Below are 27286 nucleotides of genomic sequence, written 5' to 3' on the forward strand. Positions count from 1 at the left end.
GGTTGCAGTAGTAGGATGACCATTACAAGTTGATATTGCTACTCAAAACAAGACAAGGTCAAGTTGTGCTAGGGTGAAGGTAGAGGTGGGTCTTTTAGGAGAATGCCCAAAAAGAATTAATATTGGGATGAGGAAAAACATATGGGAAGTTATGGGAAAATGGGTGACAATTAAATATGACTATATTCCAAAGTATTGCACAACTTGCAAACTTCAGGGGCTTAATGAGAAGGAGTGCTACGTTTTACATCCCGAACTTTTCACACAAATGGAACAGGTAGAGGAGGGAGAACAACTGCAAGTCAATAAAGAAGACAAGGTTGCTAGTGTTAATCAACAAGCAGGGAAAGGGATAAAGGGATAAAACCAAGATCAATTTGGCAGATGTAATGAGGAAAATGAAAAGTTGACTTAAGAACATGATTTTATTAAGCAGGGGCGGAGGATTGGGAACAGAAGGGGGTATCATAATCAAAAAAGAAAACCAGAACATGTATGGACTCAAAGGGTACAAAAAAGAATAGAAGTGGATACAAAGAACCAATTTGGAGCCTTAGAAGATAAAATATCTGGACAAGAGGACAACAATGAGGTAGAAAGAGTGGACAAACAAGAGACACACGTTAGAAAAGGGGTTGAAGACAAGGTGGAAGGGAGAGGAGCAGAGGAGAACAATGATAAAAGTTATGAGCAAAGTCTAACAATTTACAGCCCATCCTATGTTGTAAAAGACACAAACATCACTGCCAGTGAGGAATTAGTACAACAGGAGAGTGTGAGAAACAGTGGAAGGGTAGTGGAGAAAATACTAACAAAGGAGAAAGAAGTTGTGTCAATTGGGGAGCAAGCAGCAAACTTTTTAAACTCCAATACAGACTAGCAAACACCAGAAGAGTTACAAGATAAATAGGATACAGAGGAGGAAGAGAGTCTGGAAGCTAATATACAGGAATTAGGAAGAGAATGAGACCTATCCCCTAGGCAAATACAAAAATTAAAGGGAAGATATGGGGAAAGCATGAAACACAGTCGAGACATGGCTTATGTAAACACAAAGAGCAGAAAGATCATCCCCCTCACAATTGATCAATGATTAGCAAACTACTATTTTGGAACATTAGGTCGATAAAATCTCAAAATTCTTTTGAGAGTTTACTGGATCTAAATAGGAAACATCATTACTCATATATTTCTATTTTAGAGCCTTTTTAATGTCCATCAGAGTTAGAGAAGTACAGGAGAAGACTAGGAAAGCAGCAAGCCAAAGTTAATTGCTCTTCCAAAATTTGGTTGCTTTGGGATGAGGAGTGGGAAGACCAAGAATGTTTTGATACAGTGCAACAAATTACAATTACTCTAAAGCATAGAGACAACAATGTTGTTGTTAAAATTACAACAGTGTATGCTAGATGTAGTGCCTTGGGGAGATTGGAATTGTGGGAAGACCTAGAAGTGGTTGCTAATAATACAAATTGTCCATGGATGGTAAGGGGAGATTTCAACACCATAACAGATGAGTCAGAGAAGATGGGAGGTCTGGCAGTCTCACAAATTGAAGTGGAAGATTTTGTTCAATGTATTAGTTCTTGTGCATTGAATGAAATAAAGTTCTCAAAAAGCAAGTACACCTGATGGAATGGCAGAATAGAAGTTGAATGTACTTTCAAACGGCTAGATAGTCTTTGGGAACAATGAATTCATGAAAGAGTTGCAGAACAATGAAGTACAACATTTGATCAGAGAGGATTCTGACCATGCCCCACTACATGTTACATGCAATACCACACAAGAGCAGATTTCCAAGCCTTTTAGGTTTCTTAACTTCTGTACAAAACACCACAGTTTTCAACATACAGTGGAAGAAATATGGAAGATGGAGGCAACAGGTTCCCCTTTTGCAGTAGTACAAACTAAATTGAAAAGGGTGAAATCAACTTTGGTACAATGGAGCAAAAACACATTTGAAAATATTGTCAACAGGTGGAAACTTTAAAAGATGTGGTGAAGAGCAAGGAGATTCAATTGAAATCAACCCATCAGGAGAAAATAGAATTGCACTAAAGATAGCTGAAGCAAATCTAAAGAGGTATTTGAAAATTGAGGAAGAATATTGGAAGCAAAAGGTAGGGATGAGGTGGTTTCAAGATGGTGATAAAAACACAAAGTTTTTTCCTGCCTATGTGAGGGGAAGAAGAAGAAATTTGCAGATCTCAGATAAAGACTAGCCAAAGTGATATTATTACATCCACGGTGAATATTGGGGAAGAGGCATTGAATGTGTTCAAGGAACAATTTAAGGAGACCAATGAGCCAACAGATTTCATAATGTTGGACAATATTCCTAAAATGATAACAGAGGAATAGAATGAAGAGATGGGAAAGGTACCTACAGAGAAGGAAGTTAAAGAAGTGGTTTTTGCATTGAATGAGAATAGTGCAAGTGGTCCAGATGGATTTTCAGGACAATTATTCCAAAGCTATTGGAATATTGTTAAAGTGCACATTATCAACATGGTTAGAGCCTTTTTTGTGGTCAGGAGCTCCCAAGGTATATAACTCATACTAACCTAGTCCTGATCCCTAAGAAGGAGGTGGTTGATAATTTTGGTGACTTGAGACCTATTAGTCTAAGTATCTTCATGAACAAAATCATTTCACGGGTGTTGCATGAAAGGTTGGAAAAAGTGCTTCCAACCATTATTTCTCATAATCAAGAAGCATTTGTGAATGGAAGAAGCATTACAGAGAATGTTCTCTTAGCACAAGAAATTATAAGAGACATTAACAGAAGAAACAAGCTACATAATGTGGTGGTGAAATTGGACTTGGCTAAGGCATATGATAGAGTGTCATGGATATTCCTCACTAAGGTGCTAAGAAGTTTTGGATTCTCAGAAAGGGTTATTGACATGGTGGTTAGGTTGTTAGCAAACAATTGGTACTCAGTGATTGTGAATGGACAGTCTTTTGGCTTCTTCCAATCCTCAAGAGGATTGAATCAAGGGGTTCCACTTTCACCAACTTTATTTATTATAACTGCAGAAGTATTGGCCAGAAATCTCAATCAACTTTCCAGGGACAAGAAGTTCAGAGGTTTTGGACTACCCAAATGGAGCCAAGAGATCAATCACTTGAGTTATGCTGATGATACTGTATTGTTCTGCTCAGGACAACCATATTCAATGAAAAAAATGGTGAAGGTATTGAGAGATTATAAAGAGGTGTCAGGACAGATGATCAATTTAGACAAGAGCATGTTCTACTTGTATGAAAAGGTACCATTTGAAGTATGTAATCAAATAAAAAGGATTACACAGATCAAAAAAGGAATTTTTCCTTTCACCTATCTAGGGTGCCCCATTTTCTATGGAAGGAAGAAAAAAGGCCATTTTGAAGTGTTGATCAAGAAGGTGATAAAACGATTAAGTTCATGGCAGAACAGGTTGCTCTCTTTTAGTGGAAGGTATGTCCTAATAACCCATGTTCTCCAATCAATGCCTATCTATGTTCTTTCTGTCATGAATCCACCTGATGGTGTTATCAGACAACTTCATAGAATTTTTGTAAAGTTTTTTTGGGCTAATACAGTTGGGGCTAAGAACAAGCATTGGGTTGCTTGGGAAAAAATGTACTACCCAAAAAGGAAAGGGGGATTGGGATGGAGATCATTACATGATGTTTCAAAGGCTCTTTTTGCTAAACTCTGGTGGAAGTTTAGAACCTCCACGGATTCTCTATGGGCTTCTTATATGTGGAACAAATAATGTAAGAAACATCATCCAATTATTGCCTAGTGGTGTGGGGCATCTCATGTGTGGAAAAATATGGCATTAGTAAGGGAAGAAGTGGAGCATGAAATATGGTGGCAGATTAAGGGGGGCAATTCTAGTTTCTGGTTTGACCACTAGACTAAGTGCACTATATCATATTGAAGAAAATGCCAAGAAAGAAGAGGTGGAAGTGAAGGAATTCAGTACGGAAGCAGGTTGGGACAGGGAGAAGCTAATGCAGAACCTTACCATTGATTTTGTGGAGTATATCATGGAGAACATAACACCTCCAAATACACAGATTGGTAATGTTGTAGCTTGGTGGATGGAAAATAAGAGATTATGAACTAATTTGGCATAAGGGGCTGCCATTTAAGATTAATTTCTTCCTATGGAGGGTCTGGAAGAGTAAAATTGCTACTGATGATAATTTAAAGAAGATGAAAATCAGTATTGAGTTTAGATGTTGGTGCTGTGATAGGAAAGAGGAGGAAACAATGGAACATTTATTTCTAACAGCTCCCATAGCCAACAAGCTATAGGGGTATTTTGCTCATTTTGCAGGAATCAACACAGAAGAGATGCATATGCAACAACTTATAATCACTTAGTGGAAAAATGAGTCTGGTTCAAAACTGCATAACATATACAGAGCTATGCCAACAATTATAATGTGGAGCTTGTGGAAAAGGAGGAATGCTATCAAACATGGTAGTAGACTCAATTGGGATGGACTGGTGGACATGGCCATGGAAATGGTAAGACAGGTAGTAAAGACTCAATTCTATGGATCAAAATAATGAGATGGACATGGCAAGAGATAGTACACATACTCAATCAATATAAGCCAAAGATACATGTTTTAAGTGTCACATGGAAACCTGATGAAAATAAAGTAAAATGTAACACTGATGGAGCATGTAGAGGCAACCCAGACTGGAGCTCTATTGGTTTTTGTATACGAGATACTAGAGGGGACCTAATCTATGTCAAAGCAAAAGGCATTGGCATTGAAACTAACAGTGAAGCAGAAACTATTGCCATTCTATTTGCTTTTCGAGATTGTAAGAGAAAAAGAATTCAGAGTGTAGTTATTGAGACTGACTCATTCAGCCTCAAGAAGATTATCCAGAAAACTTGGAGGTTGCCATGGGAATTAGAAGAGAAAGTGGAGGAGACAAGAGAAATTATGCAGAAGATCAATGCTACAATCACACATACATTCAGAGAGGGTAATTGTTTGGCTAATTCTTTGGCAAACATAGCCATAGAATCGCAAGCAGAGCATCATTATTTTAGTTTCAAGGAGATTCCTTTAACGGAAAGAAGGATCCTAAATACAGAGAAAGCACAAATTCCAACGCTCAGAATAAGGAATCGTAAAATCATCCCACAATGAACATAACAGTACAGCGAAAACAAGCTACATCAGGTCCAATTTTGAGAATACAAAGACATGTATGAAAGCAAAATATAGTACATACTCAGGAATGTAGAGAAGAATATATAAAAGCAAGGGCTATCACAACAATCCAGATACATAAGAAATAATAAGCAATGGAGATTGTAGGAATGTTAAGGAGAGCAGGGGTCACAAAAGCATACAACATGACAACAGGGATACCCCAAAAATGAGATTAAATAACAATAAGGGTGGGGTCGTTTCATCACTCAACTTAGGTGCAGATTCCAGCTTCTAAGATTCACCGGTAATCAGCTTCGTTACCATGGCATTGGAGAGGTACACTCAGAACAGCTGGAAGAGGAAGAATGTCAGAACAAGGGAATGAAGAAATCAAGAAATCAAGCTAGAGGAAAGATTATCAGCACTGGTATCATCGATCGGTACACACGCAGCAAGAGGAACCAAGTTTCAGACAAGGCATCGGCGGAGAAGAAAGATCGATTCACCTTCCAAAAGAGGAAATTGCACTAATCTACAAAAATAAGATATTAGTCGGTTCTTAGAATATGTGTTCATATTGTTTGTTTTGGTGTTTTTATTTTGGGCCAAGGGCCTTGTGTAGACTTTGGTTATAGAAAATTCAATAAAAGGCCTAATAGGCCACTAAAATATTCTTTTAAAAAAATCATTTTTCCTCCTCATTTTTGTAATCTTCGTCCCAATCCTTATCATCTATTTTTAAGACTTTTTGATGTGCTTGTGTCTATCTCATACTCATAATATCATATGTTTGTTTATTTAGGGCTCTAAGGGCTTAAACTGGTACATATTTATGTATTTTGTTTCTCATTGAAGATCTTCATTATGTGAGTTTACGATGGCTAATATCCTCAGATTTAGTTACCTTATTGTTAGCAGAAGTGTACTTGAAAGTGTTGCCCAAGTAGCCATGAGTTAAAATAATATTGCACTTATAGTATGTTAATCGAGTTCTTTGGTTGTTGGTTTTCGATGATGCCAAAAGGGGGAAGTTATATGATGTGGATTAGGGACATATTATGCATAGTTTTTCATCATCAAAAAGGGGAAAATTGTTGGGGAGTGAGAAAACATGATGTTTTTAGTTTTGATGATTTACAAAAAGTCTAGATGGATTATATTTTCGATGATTGACAAAGAGTCTTGATGTGTGACAAAGCATTGTTTATCATCATCAAAAAGGGGGGAAATGTTTGAAAGTAGGAGAACATATATAATAGTTTTGATATTGATAAAGTGAACATGGCTCACTACTTGATGTCTTATGTATACCCTATCAGGTTAACCAGGTTCTCAGACGTGAATGCAGACAAATATGAGAGATTGCAGCAAAGAAGAAAAATATTAAAGTGCAGGAATAAATGAGCGAAAAAAGATATAAAGAAATAGCTTAAACAAAGGAGAAAAGAAGGGAAGAATTAAAGAAGGAAAGAAAAATAAAGAAGTAGCAATCCAAGTAGAAGAAATAAAGAAGGAAAGAAATAAAGAAGGAAGGAGATAAAGAAGTAGTAATTCAAGTTGAAGAAGGGAAGAAATAAAGAAATACAAATCCAAGTCAAAGAAGGAAAGCAGTAAACATAAAAGAGTTGTAAGCGAATTAGGAAAGAACCAGACAAGTTCAATAAGGAAAAAGATTAGAAACCAATTTTGTTCCTTATAGGAGTTGAAGAAGGCAAATCAAACTCTATAAAAGGTTCAAGCCAAAGAGAGAAAAGAGTGGTCTTTGCAAAAACACAAATTGAGAGAATTTTCCAGCAAAGTCAGAACAATACCTATTGTATATTCACGAAATTCATCATCTTGGGAGCAATAGTCATTGGAGCAAAACCGCAGGGCTTCGTCAAAGCAATAAGAACCAGGTTCATGAGTTGTGTTCGAGTCTGAACTATTGATTGTTGAAGTCTAATCAATTAAAGTGTAGGGTTATTGGTCTTTGTTGATATGTTCTAGGTTTATTGAGTTGTAATTATTCTTAGATTTTGTAACAAGATGTGGGGTTGACTTCTTGGAGAGTAGTGTATTGAGAGAATTGCAACAAGAAGTCGGTTTGACTTCTTGGGGTTTGAGTTAAGAGAGCTTTGAGAGAATTGTAACAAGAAACGAGTTTGACTTCTTGGAGGGTTGAGTCTTTGATTATAGTTAATCGTTGGGGAGTAAAAGGTACTAGAGTTAGTTCTTTTTGACTGTTAAGTTATAATCTTGAATTGGGTTGACGTTACTAAAACTAGAATTTTTCCTTCCGTGAGTGAAGAAGGTTTTCACGAGAAATTATTGTTTTCTTATTTCTGCTCTTTCTTATGCAAATTTACAAGAACCTGGTTCTTGTACAAGGGGTAAGGTTTCTTCATAGTGGAAACGCTCTATTTGGATATGTCATTACGCACATCAGTTATAAATTTGTTGTGATTTACGGAATTCTTACTGACGATGCTGACGTATGTGTTCTTTCTTTCTTCTGAATATAATTTCTGACTTTGAGTTTCTTCTTTTTTGTAACATATCTTCGGACCACAAATTTCTTCTTTCCTCTAACATGTATTCTGACCACAGATTCCTTATTTCCTCTAACATGTCTTTGTGCCACAATCCCCTTCCATCATTATCATAAGTTGTGATGGTCACGTTAGAAGTGGCAGATACCTTTGGTGAGTTTGGTTTCTCTCTTCACTGATTTTATGTAGACAACTTGCCTTCAGAATCCTTACTTATTTTTCCTTTTTATAATATTTTGGTGCCACACATCCTCATCCCATGCGACCATGATTGTAATTTCCCGGTGCAGTTTTATCTTAGAAAAATATTGAAGAAATAGGAGAAACAACTCATACTAAGAATTTATTTCATACATCAATAAATTCAAGAGAATTTTAAAAATCTCTAACAGAAAATGAGGGAGGAAATTACAAGATGGACAATTGAACCTCACTAACAAGATGAAAATTCAGGTAGTTAACCATCTGAGTTACTAAAATTCCCCCAATTTAATAAAGGTTTAAATTAATTAATGAGAATAAATTAAAATGAATTAATCCCTTAACAATAACTAAATTCTATCTAAGGATAAGCCTAACCTTACAAATCCTTTCATCAATATCTAGCAAACCCTAAAATAATAAAATAATAAACTATTTATATTAGGGCTGGTAATTAGGTTTACAATGACCAATACCCCAAATTATTAAGGAAGCTAAGTTAACACAATTAAAAGCTAGTCACAATAGCCTTAATAATTATAAATAGGAAAAATTATAGAAATCCCACTTTTTAGTTTACTTATTACCATTACCCCTTATAAGTTTTACAAATCTCTAAAATTCCTCATTTTTGCGCATCAGATTAATGTATCAGCACTTATATTTTTGTATCTTGCGCATCAGATTAGTGTATCATGTATAAAATGTACATCAAACTAGGATCATGTATAAAATGTAATGTATCTTACTTAACGATTAATGTATCTCGCGCATCAGATTAATGTATCAGCGCTTATATTATTGTATCCGTTTAAGGGATTTCTGTAATTATAAACTTTTAATGAATAGATTGTAATTTTACCTTAAAAATATGTGATTTCTATAATTTGCCCATATAAAAATGTATATGTTATTTTTATGGGCAAATTACAGAAATGACATACTTTAAAGGCAAAATTACAATTTATCCCTTAAAAGTTTATAATTACAGAAATCCCTCATTTTCGCGCATCAAATTAGTGTATCAACGCTTATATTATTGTATCTCGCGCATCAAATTAATGTATCATCGCTTATATTATTGTATCTCACGCATCAGATTAATGTATCAGCGCTTATATTATTGTATCTCGCGCATGTATCAGCACTTATATAGCTCTGATACATTAATCTGATGTTTGAGATACAATAATATAAGCGTTGATACATTAATCTGATGCGCGAGATACAATAATATAAGCGCTGATACATTAATTTGATGCGCAAAAATAAGAGATTTTGGAAATTTGTAAAACTTATAGGGAATAATGGTAATAAGTAAACTAAAAGGTGAGATTTCTCTAAAACAAAATATTTTATATTGGGTAAAAATACATGTCGTGTCAGGTAAAAATCGGAAAGAGATCCCTTCTGGTCCAGTTTCGTCAATGGGGTGGTAGATTCATGTCAAATGTCCACCCAAATAATGGCTGTGATTTATTTTATTTGTAAACAATTATAAATGGTTAGATGATTTTGAATAAAAAATAATAAGAAAATTAAAAAATAACGGCAACTGTTTATATTAATGTGGCTGTCATTTTTGTTAATCTCTTCTAGAAAAAAAATAAAAGATAATATTTCAAAAACAACAAACATAATATATTTAATAGACTCTATAACTATAATTTCGATAATTGTGTTTCATAGCTATAGTTTTATTTGCTATGGAGTCTATTGCATATATATTTCTCCCCATTTGTATATTTCCCTTGCTAATACACAAATATGTTAAGTATATAAAATTCTGCATTTATACATTTAAGAATTTTTCAAAATTTTGTTTCTATATTTTGCTTGCCAATATACAAGCATGGTAATTTATTATGTTTTTTTTCATAAATCGTATGCAAATAACTAGGGTAAGTATATATAAAATTATGATTTTATACCATCAAAAACCGAATTATATAAATTCTGAATTTATACAAAGCAGGGAAGTTATACAAATCAAGCGAATTATAAGAATTGAAAAACCGTAACAGCAAATTACAATTTTCTTAACCTATAAATATAGTACCGAATATAAGGTAAATGTTTGTTATTTTGCCTAATTTTTCCAAAATATAATGCAGCATGTAGGGCCCAATAAGATAACATGGAAAAGCTTAATGCTGTGCAGTCCAAAATTAATTATAATTGATTTCTAATTTTAATTTTGTTTCGTGGCATAAAAGCTATTGAATAATGAGATATATGTGATGAAAAAAATTCATATGACGTTTAAACACCATAATAGGTAAGTATATAAACAAAATGTTTATGACATACAATTTTTCAAAGTTCAACAACGGGCATATAATATTTTGTCATAATATTTATATTAATCAATATACAATTTTATGTATGAAAAATATATAATTAATATTAAGACTAAAATATGAAAAATTAATAATATATTTTTTCTCTTGAAATACAACAAGCATATATTGTGTATATTTATAAATAAATAAATCAATAAATGCATATAATAATAAAAAAAAATATTGAAGACAATTTTTCTCTTTTTTCTTTTTAATATACGTAATTATTTTAAGTTCTTTTTTATCATTAGTCAAATTCATTAGGCCCCACATGCTACATTGTAGAGCTTTGAAAAGAATGACACATGTGTTTAAAAACGTTTCCATTATATTTTAAAGAGAAAATATATTATTATCCTTTATTAACACTTTTTTAAAAAAAAAAGAGACACTGCGTGATACATAGAGTAGGGGTGTGCAAAAACCGATTTAACCAATAAACCGAACCGAAAAAAACACTATTGGTTTATTGATATTGGGTTATTGGGCTAACAGTTTTTAAACGGTTTTGCAAATTTTTTTATTGGGTTATTGGTTCGGTTTCCGGTTTTATGATTTTTGCTAATGGTTAAACCGATAACCCAATAAGACTATACTAAATTTACTAGTTTTATTGTTAATGGTTAAATGATTGTTACTTTCACACTTTTTGTTAATGGTTAAACAATTGTTACTTCACACTTTTTCCTTTGAATGTGTCTAGTGTCTAAACTTGCAAGAAAAATGATTGTTACTTTTATGATTATTACTTTCATGCCAAATGCTGGAAAAATCATATGGTTTATTTGAAAATTTTCTTATCGTGTATATAATATATATGAGTATTTTCTTATTGGTTAAACCGAAAACCGAACCGTTAAGTACCATAAACCGATTAACCAAAAACCGATAAGAAATATGTTATTGGTTTGGTTATCGGTTTGAAGTATTTACAAACCGAAAACCGATAAACCGAACCAATAACACCTAAAATCAAACCGAACCGACCGATGCGCACCCCTAACATAGAGTGTATTTCAGCCGCCACTAAAGTTTGAGATAAGAGGGAAAAAAATTACTTTACTTATTTCAGCATTTATTTAACTACAAATATTATTTTCTTTTTATCTATTTATTTTATTGTATTTTTCAATTCGTCTACCCCTTTATCCTCATTTAATTGGAAAACTGAGTTTGCAGAGCAGGGAGGGAAATTTTAATGACTCGGTTAGTTGACTAACTAAATTTTACCTTGTTGGTGAAGGTTTGATTTCCCACATTATAATCCCCTTCCCAACACCTAATTTTTTTTTAGAAAAAGATTTGCGGAGTAAATTTATATTTACCTAAGGAAATCGGGATTAATGAAATTATTGCAAAGTGAGAGATGAAAGCGAAGTGAGGTGACAAAGGAAGATTGAAAAGGGCAAATGAGAAAAGTGCCCTGAGAGATTGATGACGAGGACAATGACAGAGGAAGAATTGTTGGAATCATATTCAGACCAAGTAGAAAATACCTCATCTAAATCGGAGAGAGAATTTAAACTTGCAAATACTACATATCATGATTTTGAGTAAAAAAAAATAAAGTACGAGATCAATGTAACAAATTCTAATTCCTCACTATATTAATAAGAGAACTTAAAAGTGATTACAACTTTAAAATTGTGATTGCAACACTCAAACTACGAAAATAACAAGTAACAATGAAAATAACAAGTAACTAAAGATAAAGATAAGAATGAGATGAGAAGCTTAGACTCTAGAAAACAAGACAGGGCAAACACTTTCTTCAATATGCACAACCCTTATGTGTTAACTCCAAAACCTATTTAACCAATTGATAATTAGGCCTGGATCCAAAAAAAAACTCTCCAACATTTTAATCAGCCCACTGGACCAGTTTCATTCACCTCTTCCAGCAAATAAGGCCTTATGTAATTAGTTTGGTTCACAACAATACTCCACCCTGAATGGAGAACCTTGTCCTCAAGGTTCTACAGTAGCATAGAATGTTGGTTCAGCTGGTTTGTGCAAAGCTTGACCCAAGAGTTGCACCAAAGAAGAGGATAAATTTTGGTCACTTCAAAAAGTTTCAATTTGCAGGGGAGAATAAAATACTTGAGCACTTCAAAAGAGAGACAGTGTTGCTTTCCCAAAGGATTACGTAGCTGCAAGCTCATGGAGTGTTGTCGATGAGGTTGGAGTCGGACTAAAAATCAGTTACCAACTTCAAAAAATTCAACACAATAAGAAACAAGTGAACCACCTTTAAGTTGAATAAATTCCACTCACATGTTGCACATCTCAAAAGCACTAACAAGTTGTGTTGATGTTGAAATGGTATTGTTCATAAAGTTGAGATAAAAGAAAACATAACATATCAATTCGCAAATATCATGTTCTCCATCTGCCACTTGACACAATACATGTTGCAAAGTAACAAAGCAAAGTAGCAAACTAATTACAAAAATGACCAAAATGATTGTGTAGCTTCAACAAGACTTATGGAGAGATATGCTATTCTTCTATATTGGAGTATTTTCATCTTAGTAAATTCCCCTGTCCTTATCAAAAAATTCAACGAAAAGTTACTGAGTTTTTCTTTTAATAACTGAACTGATATCACCCTTTTTTAGGTCATTTAATTTCTCATTCGAAATATTCCAATGATTGAATTTAATTTTTGAACAGTAATATGAATAATTGTGTTGATAAAACACAGTCATTCGAGTATTTGTTGAAACTATCTGGTAGCTAGAGAGTGAACGACTGGAAGGAAAAACATATTCCTCGCTCAACCTTCCAAACAAGAGTGACGTGAGAAACTTCGAATGTCGTGGATATGAAACATCTTTTTCCTGTGGTGGTACCTCATTTGTTGTTTGTATGTGCGAAATCAAACAAGACAACTTTAGAGCTTCAACTTGAGGCGCATCACTATCGTCATCCATGACTTTACATCCATATGGACAAACAACAAGCAAGAATTGCCACCCTTTTCCATTCACCAAACTCATGCACCATGCAAATTCACAAAGAATAAAGAAAATGCACACGCCATTGCCATCCGAGATTCCGCACTAGAATCACTGAATTATCATACGCAATGGGGCAAAACGTAACAGTAGATATCAACAATAGTAGTCGTTTCACGTTCACGGTAGAACACTGGTAAAGACTTGGAATAAGGAATCCATACACAAACATTTACTATAGTTCCTTGAGCAAAGACATTAAAGAATGCCGCACTAGGATTAAATGGAAATTGACACAAAATATTGTGAGCATTCAGTTTCTCTATATAGTATTCATGGTCTAAAACAAGCATCATATCATCCGAAGACATAGTGGAACAATATCCCCAAACTCACGGGGGCGGATCCACGTGGGTTTCAGGGGTTCACCGGAACCCCCTCGGCAAAAAAATACATTGTCTATATAAAGTAAATTTTATGTATTTCTGTAGATATATATATTTTGAATCCTCTCATTAACAAAGACAAACTGATGGTGCAGTGGCAAGTTCTCCTGAAATTAAGTTGTGGTCATTGGTTGGAATCCCAAAAAGAGTGGTTTTAAACTCAAAAAAATTCAAGGTTCCCATTTCTAAAGGCTTATTTACACGTTTATACTTTTATTTTTCGAACCCCTGAACGAAAATTCTGAGTCCGCCACTGCAAACTCGAGATGTCTTTAAAGATCTCAAATTTATTTTTCTGTTTACTAGACCCACTCACTGGAGAAGTTGTCGTACTATACCTTTTTAATATCTCTTAGAAAACATTCATTGAACACCTGCCCTTCGGTAATGAAGAGGGCTCATGTACCAAATCTCCTTCTATGGATGTTGCATTCAGGGCCGGCTCTTGCCTATGAATTTTTAGCCCCAATTTTTGGGAGCCTCAAATTTCTATTAAAAAAAAATCATGTTTAATTTTTTCATGAAAAAAATTAATCATTTATAATAAAAAGTGTGTATATATATATATATATTCTTCGCTAACACTCACATTATTTATCCTTTTTAACTCCTTTTGTACTCTATTTCTTCAAATCTTTGACAGTTAAAGTAATATTCTGTCAAAAATATGAATCAATAGCTGAAAAGTATTGAACAAAGTAAATTACAAATATGTTTTTATTTCTTTGTAACTTTTCATATTAAAGTAGGGTACACCAAGTTATCAACTTTTTGAATCAGATTCTACGATTATAACTCTCATCTTTATTTAAAAATTATCAATTTATTACTTATAGAACTATATTATTGATTTATATAATAATTGTCTCAATAAAATGATGATTTTCAATGTTGAATTGATAAAGTCTTACTTAAAAATAATAATTAAAAAAAGTATTTGAAAAAATCATTTATAAAAAAATATATTAAGGAATAATTTACATCTAAAAATTTAGAAAAATAAATAACTACAGATAAAATTTATTTAAATTTTAGGCCTCTAATTAAAATTTCACTTTACGCCTCGAATTATGTTGAGCCTGGTTGCATTACCAATTTGAAAAGTTCCCAGACCTTCGAGGGTCGCAATCTATACATTTCTTCCGGTAAGCATTGTCAAGGAATCAACATTGGTATACTTCTTAGAAAATTTCTCGAGCATATGGTATGCCTCCATGTTTCCACTTGTGAAGACATCTTCCAAATCAAATGAGTTTTCAACATGTATTAGAGCTACAACTGCAGAGGCAGAGGTCGTTGGGGGAACAAATGTAGCATAGTGCACATAGTCAACATAAAATCATGAGGTATCTTCCATACTCACCGAAGGAGTGAAGGTTAGCTGTAGAAATCGCATAAGCAATTTTTCTATAAAATGCTTTCAGTAGAAGAATTGCTTGTTACGATTCAACCAAGTAAACCAAGTAATAGCTTTACCATCAAGGTAGAAGTAAGGAAGAGGTAGCTAGTCCTTTTGGGAAAAGCCAAGGCAGGTGAAATACTTCTCAGCCCGAAGAATCCAGCCCTCTGTGTCGTTGCCATCTCTAAATCGATCCAATACCGCCATTACCATTTGAAGTATGAAAAATGAAAGCACCAATGTAATAAATCCAAATTCCTCACTATATTAATAAGAGAACTGAAACACTCGATTACAACTTTAGAATTGTGATTGCAATATTCGAACTACGAAAATACAATGTAAATATTGAAATAACAAGTAACTAAAGATAGAAATAAGAATGAGATGAGAAACTTAGACTCTAAAGAAGAAGAAGGGACAAATATTTTCTTCAATATGCTTAACCTTCCTGTGTTAACTTCAAGACCAATTTCACTAATTGAAAATAATTGGGCATGAATCTCAAATAAAACTCTCCAACATTTTAATCATGCCAATAATCTTAAATAGATAGTCTCATTCACCTGTTCCATCCCATAGGCTCTTATGTAGTTAGTTTGGTTCACAACAATTAACCACTACAAAACTGAATTTTTTTTTTTGCTCCTTCAGTTTTGCTAAGCCACTAATTTGATTTTGTCTTTGATTTTCCGAATTTAATTTTGATTGGGTGATAACAAATGATTGAGATAGTGTTATAGCAGCGGTGACTATATATGCTAGAGGATTGCCAGCGGCAACAAAGAAGAGCAAAAAAGATAGGGTTACTAGCAAACCGAGACAGAGGCAATATTAGGAGTTAGGGGTTTTAAATCCCCTCGCCCCCCCTTTCCTTATCATTGAGTTGACAATCAACTTTATTAGAGATTTACAAGTTATTACTTAATATTTTAGTATAAATATAGGGTCTACAGAAAAGTTACTGAATTCGTCCGAACTCACAAACCCTCATCTAGCTCCGCCCAGTCCAACATATATGAACAATTGAAGAATAAGAAAATAGAATTGTTTTTCTTAAAAATAAAATAACTAATATGAAAATAAACATTAAAAATAAAAAATAATTGACACATACTAAGTAATAATTGATGCGCATATGCATTTTCTTTTACTTAGGGCTGACAAAAAAAAGGGGATGCTTTTATCTTTTTTAAATTATTTAAAGGGTTATTAGGATCTTTATAAAATTTATGTATTTATTTAAAAAAAGTGTTATAATTAAAGGAGATAATGACATATTTTCTCTATTTTAAAAATTAATTATATAAACTTTCAAACAGCATAATGTAGCAACTAAAAAAAACAAAAAAACAATATTAAATACTCCATCTGTCTCAATTTATGTGACACTTTTCATTTTTCGAGATCAAACAATTTAAGTTTGATCGAAAATTTGTGCAAGAAATCTTCAATTTTCTTAAAATGAAATTTATACATTTGTAAACTACTTAAAACGTATTATAAGTCACAATAATTAAAAGATTAAAGAAAATTTACAATCAAACATAAACTTATTTGAATCTCAAAATTCAAGAAGTCGCACATAAATTGAGACGGAGGAAGCAATAACTTTGGACTTTTTTTCATTGGAGGGGAACCGTTCCCGTAAAATTCTTTTTGAAGGATTAACGAGAAATATTTGAAGTGGCGCGACACATCATCGAACCTTCCGTTTCTTTGAACAAAAACAAATACACCCGTCCGACTTGAAGACTTTTCTCTGTCTTCTTAAAAATATAAACGACTCTGTTACACTTTTTGCGTTCTTTCAAGTCCATCTTTCTCAATAACTTCTTTTTTTTTTTTCTTCCCTTTGAATTTTAGAGCTTAGCGCAACAAGAATATTAGATGACGACGATGGAGAGCTTAATTGGTTTGGTTAATAGAATTCAGATGGCATGTACTGCTCTTGGTGACTATGGCGCTACTAATAACTCCTTTTCTCTTTGGGATCAACTTCCCTCTGTTGCCGTCGTCGGTGGTCAGGTGCCTGCCCTCAATTTTCAACTTTTGACACAAAATTTAAGAAAACAAATTGAGTTTTGAAATTTATCGTCTAAAATACTATTTGACAGATCATTTCATTAAATTAAATTATTTTCAATCATACAGATATGTGTTTTTATTGAATTCACGTTGTATATAAATTGTTGGTATTATAGATTTGGTGCTACTGAAAATGTTGAAGAACAATATTTTTTCTCACCTTTTTGTGTGTGTTGAACTCAGAGTTCAGGAAAGTCATCTGTGTTGGAAAGTATGGTTGGCCGAGATTTTCTTCCACGAGGATCAGGTCAGACACGTTATCTTTATTCTTAATTAAGGTTATTTTTTTAATAAACCACTAGTAGAAAATATTAATTGTATATTTTCCCGTTGAAATCACATTGGCAAATGAGTGGTATACTCATATTTTAGTAGTTTTGCAGGGATTGTTACAAGGAGACCCTTAGTATTGCAACTTCACAAGACGGATGAAGGGCAGCAGGAATATGCAGAATTCGGTCACCTCCCGAGAACACCGTTTACAGATTTCTGTATGTGAAACGAATTATTTTAATTACTACCCCTCCAAAAAAATAAAAATTTATAGTTTACTTTTTTTAAAATTTTTTCGATTCAACTTCAAATGAATAGTTAAGTACATTTGAAAATAAATAGGCATAGAAAATACCAAACTTCTTAGTCTGCAGTGAGTTCTTTGATTGACTGTTCTTTGTCTCTTATTTTGTGTTTGAATGCCTACACACAATTCGGTTATTTGCTGGATGCTGGTGCAAAATATGTTCTTTTCATAGAGTATTTTCTTTTACAGCACTCGTACGGAAGGAGATTCAGGATGAAACTGACAGAATAACAGGGAAAACAAGGCAGATATCTCCTGTTCCTATCCACTTGAGCATATACTCTCCTAATGGTATGCTCTATATTATTGTTTAAATCTTTTAAGGAACTAATTGGAACGTCCAAAATCAACTTATGCTTATTTGAGTTATTTTGGAGGTGTTTAGTTGGAATGGCTGTTTCAATATTTCCTCGACTAATTTTCTCGTATCATGTTACTTTTGGTGGTCCAACTCTCCCTAATATAGCAAACAACTTCCTTTCTCACACTGACATATTCACGGTTGATATTATGCACTGGCAGTGGTCAATTTAACACTGATCGATTTACCTGGCTTGACCAAAGTGGCTGTCGGTATGTATTGTACCTTTTCTCCTAATTATGCATATTTATATTGATCTGAGTGTCTTCAGTAGTATCAATTTGTTACTGCAGAGGAGCAGCCTGAGAGTGTTGTCAAAGACATTGAAGACATGGTTCGATCGTATGTTGAGAAGGTAATGACACCCTTATTTCTCTTTCTTGTGTATTCTTTTTATCCTTGAGAGTACCCCAACCCCCGACTAATAATGAGTGTATTGGATGGCAACAACTTACCTAATTGTTGTTGACAAGCATGAACCACAGGCAATTTAGGGACTTCACATTCTTTTGTTCAAAATATGAAAGTTAACACCGGAAGAACCAAAGAGGGTGCAACATCTACTATTTATATAAAAAATAATTTCCTTGGTCCTACCTAGCCGCCCTTGCCTCAAATAGAGTTAATCTAACAATAGACTGATCTACTGTGTTAACATACTTTGTGCCATAGAGCTTTCTTGGGGAGCATACATCAACATTCCCTTACATTCAGATAGAATAAGTTCCTTGCAAATTAATCGAAGTGTTTCTTTCTAGGATCTATAATCAATATGAATTTGGCAAATTATCTGGTGCTAAAGAGTAATTGCTCAAATATTTCTATAAGTTGACAATTATATGCTGGTAGACCTTTACTGCTGGATTGCTGCATTTATCTTACATTCAGCCCAAAGTGCACGATCTTTAATGAATGTATATCATCTATACATTCATCATTTTAAGTAGTCCAAGACTTTATTTTCACCTTTTTGGCAAGTTTATCCTTCAAAGATCATGCACATTGGGCTTAATACTGGAATTATTGTCATGCTTCTATATCTGATGGCTAAATTGGTACAGTTTAACCATCTGAACCGATGACATTTTCTTTGATATGTAGCCCAACTGCATCATTCTAGCAATTTCTCCCGCAAATCAGGATATTGCTACTTCAGATGCTATAAAACTTTCGAGGGAAGTAGATCCCACAGGTATATATTCTTGGGATGTAACAAATTGGAGTTTGTAATATTTTGGGGGAACTGTTCTGTCTCTATGTTTGTGATAATTTTCCACAAGGAGTTAAATTACTTCTCATGCAGGTGAACGGACATTTGGCGTGTTGACTAAGCTTGATTTGATGGATAAAGGAACTAATGCTTTAGATGTGAGTTCTTCTATCCTCTACAATGATTGTCGACAAAAGTTTCTTGTTTTTTTCTTGGTTAAACTATCTCCTCCTCCTCCTGCTTCTTTTTTTAATAGACATTGGGCCAGGGGCCTGTTTTTGTTAATGAATCAAAAGGAATTATCGACCAAAGTTAACTATCCATATCTCCTAGTTTTTTTAGTATTATTGAAGTTATTATTAAGTAAAAAACAATGTACCCTATCTAGTAACTGAGGCTTCAAAATGTCAATTATATACCATGGTATCGGAGTAAGCAAATGTCTTAAGTTCAAGTCTTACCATTGTCCATTTATCAAAAAGAATTTTAATGTGTTTGGCTCAAGAAAACATGAGGGAATGTGTTGAAAGATAATTAAGTAGATATAAGTGTGTCCTTAATAATATTAAACTCTTAGATGAAATGGTCACACAATTTAACAGAACTTTTACTATTTGAGGGTTAAACAGTTTTTTCTTTCACTATGATCCTGTCATACATTATTTAAATATTCATAACTGTAAAAAAATGATATATACTTCTTTCTGCATAGTTTTTAAATTTGTAAATGTTATGCCGAAAAGTTGAAGGGATTGATGTTCAAATTCAAATAAGAGTAGATGTTTCGATCCTTGTACTCCGAAACCCCATTATTATTTGAGGGACATAAGAAATAATATTTGTCATGAATGATTTCTTGTGATGGTTATCAGCAATCAGTTTATGTTCATTCAATTTGATCATATATAATTTTGTGAATTTGGTTTATCTTCCTATTGAACTATGAACTATTGTTGTTTCCTCCCTGTCAAACTGGTTCTCTCATTTCTTCTTTAATTTAGTGAGGAAAGCCTCATCACTTATGAAAGCATTTGAATTCATTTTATTTTTCGAATCTAAGGTTCTCGAAGGAAGGGCTTATCGCTTGCAACAACCTTGGGTTGGAATTGTGAATCGTTCACAAGCTGATATAAATAAAAATGTGGACATGATCTATGCAAGAAGGAAGGAGCGTGAATATTTTGCAAGCAGTCCTGATTATGGGCATCTGGCTAGCAAGATGGGTTCAGAATATCTCGCAAAACTTCTTTCAAAGGTCTATTTTTAATGCTGTCTGTGGAAGAAAGAGTCCTCAATAAATTAAAATAGAGTTAACACTTGAGTTTTTTTTCTGGTTCAGCATTTGGAGTCTGTAATTAGAGCTAAAATACCAGGGATCATATCAGTTATCAATAAAAGCATAGATGAACTTGAATCTGAGATGAACCTTCTTGGGAGGCCTATTTCTGTTGATGCTGGGGTAAGCTTCATTTTGTTCTGCTCAGTGTTGTTTTTCATTGAGATACTATATACTCAGTAACGTCACTACTCTATCTCAGGCGCAATTGTATACTATCTTGGAACTTTGTCGTGCTTTTGACAAGATATTCAAGGAGCATCTGGATGGAGGGTAGGTGGATTACTTTTTCGTTTCTTAATTTGATTTTTGTAACCACGTATCTTTGCTATTTCTGAGTAATCCAAGCTTGCACTTGCCTTGGCTACTATGGGGTAATATTGTACATTCATGTAAAATCATGTTCACATCCATAAAACTTGTAAGTATGCATAGCTTGGGTTAGCGTTTCGTGGGAAATACTAATGAAAAGGTGTCTTCTCGATGTCCATGGTACCAGATGAAAATAATCTGTAACTTAAAAGCTTCATCTGTCTATTTCGTTTACCATTTCATTAGGAGTGTAACCTTTAAATAGTTATCATTAATTTCCAATGATAACTTGGACCTTAAAGCTCTTGGTTTAAAGAAATGTTGTAATTTATATTAAATTCACATAACATTGAAAAATTGAAGTGCCACGAAAAAAGAATTGAAGAAATGGCGAGCTCTATGTGAGAGAAGAAATAAATAACTTCATTTATATTTGTGCACAAGTCTTCTGTCCAGTTATTCTACATCCCAAACATTTGGTTTTGTTTTAATTCATTGTTTATGCTTTTTCCTCGATCCATCTTGCTATCCTCTTATGCTGTTTCCGAGATTGCTTGGAGCATTCGTACTACAATAACGTACTTTTGACTTAGTTTTGGATCTTGGAAAGCCTATTTCTCTTTTAAATAAAAAAGACCAATGAACATTTGGATTGTTGTTCTGTTGGAGATGAATGTAAACCCACTCAGTATACACGTATAGTGTTTGTCTGAAGTAACAGAATGCCTTGGCTTTTGTAGAAAAGTGATATTGCGATATATTCTTTAACAAGTTTTTTTTTCTGAATGTTGATCTTCCTGAATCGAAGAGAAAAAAAGGAGGAAGAAGATTTGAGCATCCATTCATTTTACCCCTTCCTAGAAAGAGAGGGCACTGAGGTCCAAATACAATAGATACTATCCTAATTTGGCTCACAAAATAATCCCCTTTACGTGTTGTTGGGAACTTAATCTATAACGTACATGTTCTTGTCAAGTTCCAGAATGAGACTTGCTTACACATAATTGCTGTGAAGAAGTTAGATATAAGTACTATTTACTAATTACAACAACAAGTATGCTTCAATCTCAAGCAAATTCGGCCTGGCTATATAACTATAAGTCCTTACTGACGACAATCAGGGTTCATTGAAGTACTGTTTATTCATTGTTATAAATATTTCAAAAGAGAGAGAAGTGGGTACATTGTTGCTAGCCATCAGATAGTGGCATGAAAAATAGTATTTAAACAATGTTGAACCTTAGAAGTGAATAGAGATATCATCAAATGCAACCTGAAGTTCAAAATGGACAAGGAAAATCAAATAATTGGAAAGGGTTCAATTAGATCACCGCAATGCACTGAGGGGAGAGATAATTTGGAGATACTCCTCTAAGGAACACATGAACACTTGTATATTTTATGTTATGACTGTACGTGAAATTCAGCTAAAAATATATGGAATTTCATCAATTATACATCACTTATTTCTTTCAGCCGTCCGGGAGGTGATCGAATATATGGAGTTTTTGACAATCAGCTTCCTGCTGCTTTAAGAAAGCTCCCATTTGATCGGTATCTTTCGATGCAAAATCTGAGAAAAATTGTTTCTGAGGCTGATGGTTATCAGCCTCACTTAATTGCACCTGAGCAAGGTTATAGACGGCTTATTGAGGGAGCACTAAATTATTTTAGAGGACCAGCTGAAGCCTCTGTAGATGCTGTAAGTACTTATTTTGAAGTTATTGAAGTCAACTGACATACATGCTTCTTCCCATGACAATTAACTCGATGTATAACTAAGCAAAAATCCATTTATTAGGTTCACGTTGTCTTAAAGGAACTTGTGAGGAAATCAGTCGGAGAATGTCAGGTAATGTTGACCCTGCGTAGGGTTAAGCTCTATTCTTCCCCACCGTCTCTTTTTCTCTTCCCTTTCTAATCATGATGATGGAGCAGGAGTTGAAGCGGTTTCCCAGTCTGCAATCTGCAATAGCTGCAGCCTCATATGAAGCCTTGGAAAAGTATCGCGAAGAAGGTAGAAAGATGGTTTTAAGACTGGTAGACATGGAAGCTAACTACTTGACAGTGGACTTCTTCAGAAAACTTCCTCAAGAAGTGGAGAAAGGGGGAAATCCAGCAACTACACCTGCTGTAGACCGGTATGCCGAGGGTCACTTTAGGAGGATTGCTTCGAACGTATCATCTTATATAAATATGGTGACTGATACGCTGAGGAACACAATTCCCAAAGCAGTGGTTTATTGCCAAGTTAAGGAAGCCAAACAATCTTTGCTGAATTACTTCTACACTCAAATTGGGAAAAAAGAGGTACTTACTTGGCTTCAGATTTACATTTGTGTTTAGCATAGGTTTAATACGTGATCTAACAATTCTGGTTTAGGTTTGTTTGGATGAAAATCTTCTACATTTGTGCAGCTTAATTTTGACGCATGATACTCAGAAATTTGATTTAACTTCTTTAAGATGAAGCTAAGGATATGATATGATTCCACTTAATGTGCTAGTTAGACACAGGATTGACTAGCATCGTGATGTCATTTCGCAAGTTTTCCTCTAAAAGTTAGTACTTGCCAATTTGAGAGGCTTGATATTCGCGATTCTTCTTCTTTTTGACAAGAGAATACATCTGAGATATACGTGTTGCAAATATAAATTTCTTATGCACCATAAGAAGCTCCGAGCAGTGGTAGAGACAAGATTTTTTCATTAGGGGTGTCAATTGTAGTATAAAAAAGGAATTTCATTAATGAATGTCAATTGTAGTGAAAAATAATAATTATGAGGCTAGTAGGACTAGAACATGTGAACTCAAGAAATTTTCGCAACCTCTTAACCACCAGACTAAACCTTCAGCTTGTTTCAAGAGGTGTCAATACTTGTGTGTATATATATATATATATATATATATATATATATATATATATATTAAACCAAAATTTTACTTGTATATATAATGTAATTTTCCAGGCAAGGGGTGTCCCTTGACACCCCTTGTGTGTGGGTGGCTCCGAGTATCATAGCTAGGTTGTAAATTTTTCTGTGCATGGTTCGAGTATATCATCACAGACAATATATTGTAAATAGAATGGGTTCTCTTAAGTAACATTAAGAGCTCAGTCTGTTCAAGTTTAATGGCTGCAGCATTTATCTTTCCTGTAAAATTAATTTATCTCAGTTAAGCTTCTTTTATTTTTTTCACACAATCCAATTCAAATAAGTACTCTTCTGAAGGGAATTAGATAAAATATTAATTTTCCTACTTTTAATGTTTCAAAGGCAGTGCTAATAGTAATTTTTGGGAGATTTTCAGGGTAAGGACCTGGGAGAACTATTAGATGAAGACCCGGCTTTGATGGGCAAAAGAGAGCAATGTGCCAAGAGTCTTCAGCTGTACAAGAAAGCAAGAGATGAAATTGAATCTATATCATTGGTTCGATGAGATTTGGCAGAAGAGAATGACTGAATTCTTTGTCATTATTTGATATCGTATATTCTTTCACTTTATAGCCTTGGACTAGACTCGAAAAATCCAATTTGTTGTATAATTGGTACAAACGAAAAGCCTTTTGGATTTTCTTTTTTTAATGAACTATACAAAAGAAACTAATTGTTAGTGTTTAACAGAGAAGAATAAGCATTGAGAAGAAAGAGAAAGGAAAAGTGTTTTTCATTGATTAATTTGAGACACAATAAAGTACATCACATCTTAACTAAGATGATATAAAATAACGCTAAAATATCTGCTAAAAGTAAGTTACTGCTTGCTGAAATTGAGGAATTAATCCTTAACAGTAGCTAACAGTGTTTAATCTGACTAGGAAACAGAAAACAACTAAAAAATAGCAATTTATTCCTCAACATTCTTCTGTCCTACGTCATCTTCTAGCTTGAATTTAGGTCATGTAGTTCTAGAACACAACTGCAACACTCCTCCTGGCTCAAGAACTGCATAGTCCAAGCTTCATTCTAAGGAATTCAAATCTGCTCAACATGAAGTGGCTTAGTGAACACATCAAACAATTTGATCTTCTGACCTGCAATAAACAAATTTCACCTCTCCACCTTCTTGCACTTCCCTGAGAAAGTGCAATTTGATATTAAAATGTTTTGTTTTTCCGTGAAAAATTGGATTATGAGTAATTGCTATGGCTGCCTGATTATCCACAAAGACTTCCGGCCTTTCTTGTCGCTCCAGTTCAATATCTAACATAATCTTCCTTGGCCAAAGAGCTTAATTAACAACTGTCGTTGCAACTATAATTCAACTTATGCAGTTGCCAGTGCCACAATACCTTACTTCTTTGAGCACCATAAAAAACATCCCAAACCAATGCTAAAACAATTACATGAAGTGCTTTTCATGTCATCATGTGACCCATCCCAATCACTGGCTAAAACAATAACCTAAAGTGCTTTTCATGTCATTATCTAACCCAACCCAATCATTGTCAGAATACCCTTGCAACTTTAAAATCTGACTTTTCCCAAACCTAACACCATAGTTCAAAGTAACCTTGACATACCTTATCACCATTTTAGCTGCTTTCATGTGCATTTCACTTGCACAATTCAAAAATCTAGACAAGACACTTAGGGCCTGTTTTGGCCATGCGATATGAAATCATGATATGGTATCATAATATGGAATCATGAGATGAATTGATGTTTTATCTGGACATGCGATATGAAATTTTTGTATTGTATATTTTCTCATAAACATAAGAATCACATAAGTTGTAAAACTATTAAAATAGCCCAATTGTTTATTCAATCTTACCAAATAAACAAAAATTTATAAAATTGCATAATAAATTATTACAAAACTATTTGTTCCCCACTTAAGTAATTGTTTCATCAAACTTTAATTCAATAATAAAAATTGAACATAAATTGTAGTGAACTAGTCTTTAATATAATCCTCCCACATAATATGTACAATCTCCTCACGTTGAACTTGCATTTCTCGATCATGTGACCGAGAAGACGAACCAACATTGTTACTTTGAGCCATTTGTTGGTCAATATCATCCGCAACTATATTTTCATGCTCATAGACCATAAATACTTCATCACTCCTTCTCGCAAATAATTATGTAACACTGCACAAGCTATGCAAATTTCACTTGTGTGTCAATATCATAATGGTTCATGCCTTGTTTCAGTATTTTAAATCTATTTTTCCAAGCTCCAAAAGTCCTTGGGGTTATTTTAACAAAATATAAACTTGTGGATCAATTTATGTGTTTAAAAAATCTGATATGGAATTCCCATATAATTCCATATCATGATTTTTGGAGAATATGGTATTCCATCTCATGATATGGAATCAACGTGAATCGCATGTCCAAACGCTGATTTCATCTCACGATTCCATATCGTGATATGGTATCGCATGGCCAAACGCCTACTTACTGCGTAAAGAATGTCGGGTCTCGTGGCAGTGAGATACATGAGCCATCCAACCATACATCTATAATTTGGCTCGTCAACCTTGTCACTACCATCATCTTTATTCAGCTTTTCTTTCTTATTCATTGGAGTGTTCATAGGTTTGCAATCTTCCATTTGAACTTCTTCATTATTCCCCTTACATATTTCTTTTGACAAATGAACACTTCATTTTAGGTTTGACAAATCTGCATTCCAAGAAAGTAAGACATTTCTCACAAGTCTGTAATTTCGAACACTTTCTTCATCTATACTTGAATTCATCTATCATTTCAAGGTTGTTGCATGTTACAAGAAGATCATCAACATAAAGTGATATAACCACTATATCAGAATCTCTTTCTTTTAATAAATAGAGTTGATTAGCTTAGGCTTTTCTTAAAACATAAGCCTTGCAAGTGATCATCAATTCGACTGTACCAAGTCCTTTGAACTTGTTTTAAACCATAAAAGGCTTTCTTCAATAGATACACTTTGTGGTCATGTCTCTTTACAAAAAAACCTTACTCCACATAAATTTTCTCTTGTAGAAAACCATTTTAAAAAGCTGACTTGACATCTAATTGAAAGATTTTTCAACATTTTTGAGTAGCAATAGGTAGTAACAGCCTTATAGTACCAAGCCTAGCAACTGGAGCAAAGGTTTCTGAATAATCAACTCCAAAAATTTGTGAGTAACCTTTCATAACAAGTCTTCCCTTGAGCTTGTTAACAGATCCTTCAACATTCAATTCTGTGTAATAAACGCACTTCACACCAATGATCTTCCTATGTTGTGGCTATTCCACAAGCTGTCAAGTCTCGCTCTTCTCGATCATTGCAAGCTGCTCCTCCATTGCAGCTTGCCACTTAGGATTCGAACGACTTCTTCAAATCCAGAAGGCTATAAAATGGCTG

The 27286-nt window shown here is 33.9% G+C and overlaps 2 protein-coding genes across 2 annotated transcripts in view; both read left to right on the forward strand.

Moving 5' to 3' along the window:
- The window catches only part of LOC125816838 (chromatin remodeling protein EBS-like), a 950056-nt gene that overhangs the window by 95335 nt on the left and 827435 nt on the right, over positions 1-27286 (forward strand). The gene's annotated exons all lie outside the window — the stretch shown is intronic.
- LOC125816796 (phragmoplastin DRP1E-like) lies at positions 16831-24566 on the forward strand. Its single transcript, XM_049496420.1, has 15 exons — positions 16831-17079; positions 17323-17386; positions 17523-17630; positions 17909-18010; positions 18242-18292; positions 18374-18435; positions 19182-19272; positions 19384-19448; positions 20351-20545; positions 20630-20749; positions 20829-20899; positions 22415-22640; positions 22740-22790; positions 22877-23248; positions 24252-24566. The coding sequence occupies exons 1-15, from the start codon at positions 16942-16944 to the stop codon at positions 24378-24380; spliced, it is 1845 nt and encodes a 614-aa protein (XP_049352377.1). The 5' UTR covers positions 16831-16941; the 3' UTR covers positions 24381-24566.

This window comes from Solanum verrucosum, unplaced genomic scaffold (assembly GCF_900185275.1).
Source record: "Solanum verrucosum unplaced genomic scaffold, falcon-dt-bn FXZP01000084.1, whole genome shotgun sequence".
NCBI classification, from domain to species: domain Eukaryota; kingdom Viridiplantae; phylum Streptophyta; class Magnoliopsida; order Solanales; family Solanaceae; genus Solanum; species Solanum verrucosum.